The following is a 1,538-nucleotide window of genomic DNA, read 5'->3' as shown; positions in this document are numbered from 1 at the left end:
TCTTCAGCACTCTGTTAACTTCATATTTAAAAACTTTGAGGCAGAAATCATCCTCAGTGTGTCGCTGTGTCAGAGCAGTTTCTACTCTGTACATCCAGAACCACTGAAACTTCTCTGCAGAGCACGCTCTGTCATTTACACAGTAAAATGTGTTGACTCAGCACACAACATGAAATAAGACAAGTTGATCTACAGGAGAATAAATATTTTTAAGCAGTACAGAATGCCTGAGAGTGTTACTGTCTTATATTCTATCATATTTTTTATTTTGAATTGTCGCCTGCCACCTGAATTTTGTTTTGTTTTGCATAAATAAATACATTTCCACTATAAATCAATGCAGAAAACGTTACCGGAACGCAGGAAATTAAGTGTTTGAGACCCCTAAAACCTCCCCCCACTTAATATGTGCCCCCAGCAATGTTTCAATCAAATGACACCCTTGTCTGCACCACTGTATATGGATTCAAATAAATTAAAAAATATGTAAGTAAGCAAAATATGTTACTGTATAATCAAATAAATTAAAAAATATGTAAGTAAGCAAAATATGTTACTGTATAAAACTTTATTTTTTAATTAATAATTATCAGAGAGGCCCCTTTTTTTTGCATGAGCACCTGCCCCCAAAAATATGTGTGCACAGGCCTGCCACATATATCATATTTATGATGGGTGATGATGATGTGTATATTTAAACTGAATGTTCCTCATTTGTCCTGTAGTAAAACACTCCCTGAAGTTTTTCGTCACTGCATCTTCTGGAATCCCAAACTTCCCACAGGTTGTGGGTGCTGCAGTGGTTGATGACATTCTAGCTGGTTACTGCGACACCGATATAAAGGTCGTAGAAGCGAAACAGGACTGGGTGAAAACAGCATTAGAAAACAATTCACAGCATTTGGAGTGGTACAGTCGAGACTGTTTTGAGATCCTGCCACACACCTACAAAGCCAGGATGGACAACTTGAAGCAGCAGTTCAACCAAAGTGGAGGTACAGCTTGTATTTCAATCTTACTGTTAAAGTGCTCTGTGTCTTAGCTGTAAAGTAAAGTGACCCACCACAAGACTGGGAGGATAGCAGAGCATCACACAATGTACAATATGTTTAAGATCATCTTTCCACTGGAGGTATCATCTGTACATCACTGTTAATTACAGTCTCTGTTTCTCAGGTATCCACATTTTCCAGAGGCTGAATGGCTGTGAGTGGGATGATGAGACTGGAGAGATTAATGGTTTTTGTCAGTATGGTTATGATGGAGAAGACTTCATATCATTAGACCTGAAGACACTGACATGGGTCGCTCTGAAACCACAGGCTGTCGTCACCAAACTGAGATGGGATGCTGACAAAGTCAGACTAAAACACCATGAAAACTACTTAACTCATGTTTGTCCTGAGTGGCTGAAGGTTTATGTGACCTTTGGAAAGAGCTATCTGCAGAGAAAAGGTAGAATCACATGACCTGATGTAGTTTCATGGACATAACAATGTTCATACAACCTGCTCAGAATGAACTGCTGTTGTATTTTC

General features: G+C 38.9%; 3 protein-coding genes across 8 annotated transcripts in view; 1 reads left to right on the top strand and 2 right to left on the bottom strand.

Moving 5' to 3' along the window:
* LOC126383960 (major histocompatibility complex class I-related gene protein-like) overlaps positions 1-1,538 on the top strand; it is a 151,295-nt gene that overhangs the window by 14,853 nt on the left and 134,904 nt on the right. Inside the window, exons 2-3 of one of the 2 annotated variants that reach the window (XM_050034750.1) lie at positions 726-995; positions 1,177-1,455. In XM_050034750.1, the coding sequence (XP_049890707.1) occupies positions 726-995; positions 1,177-1,455 (549 nt within the window). The remainder of the gene's footprint in view (positions 1-725; positions 996-1,176; positions 1,456-1,538) is intronic. The other variant, XM_050034752.1, reaches the window with a different exon arrangement.
* LOC126383959 (major histocompatibility complex class I-related gene protein-like) overlaps positions 1-1,538 on the bottom strand; it is a 159,969-nt gene that overhangs the window by 115,698 nt on the left and 42,733 nt on the right. The window lies entirely within an intron of this gene.
* LOC126383950 (major histocompatibility complex class I-related gene protein-like) overlaps positions 1-1,538 on the bottom strand; it is a 108,811-nt gene that overhangs the window by 84,198 nt on the left and 23,075 nt on the right. The window lies entirely within an intron of this gene.

The sequence above is a fragment of the Epinephelus moara genome, chromosome 22 (assembly GCF_006386435.1).
Source record: "Epinephelus moara isolate mb chromosome 22, YSFRI_EMoa_1.0, whole genome shotgun sequence".
NCBI lineage: Eukaryota > Metazoa > Chordata > Actinopteri > Perciformes > Serranidae > Epinephelus > Epinephelus moara.
Note: the sequence above shows the minus strand (reverse complement) of the source record. Positions and strands in the feature narration are given on the sequence as shown.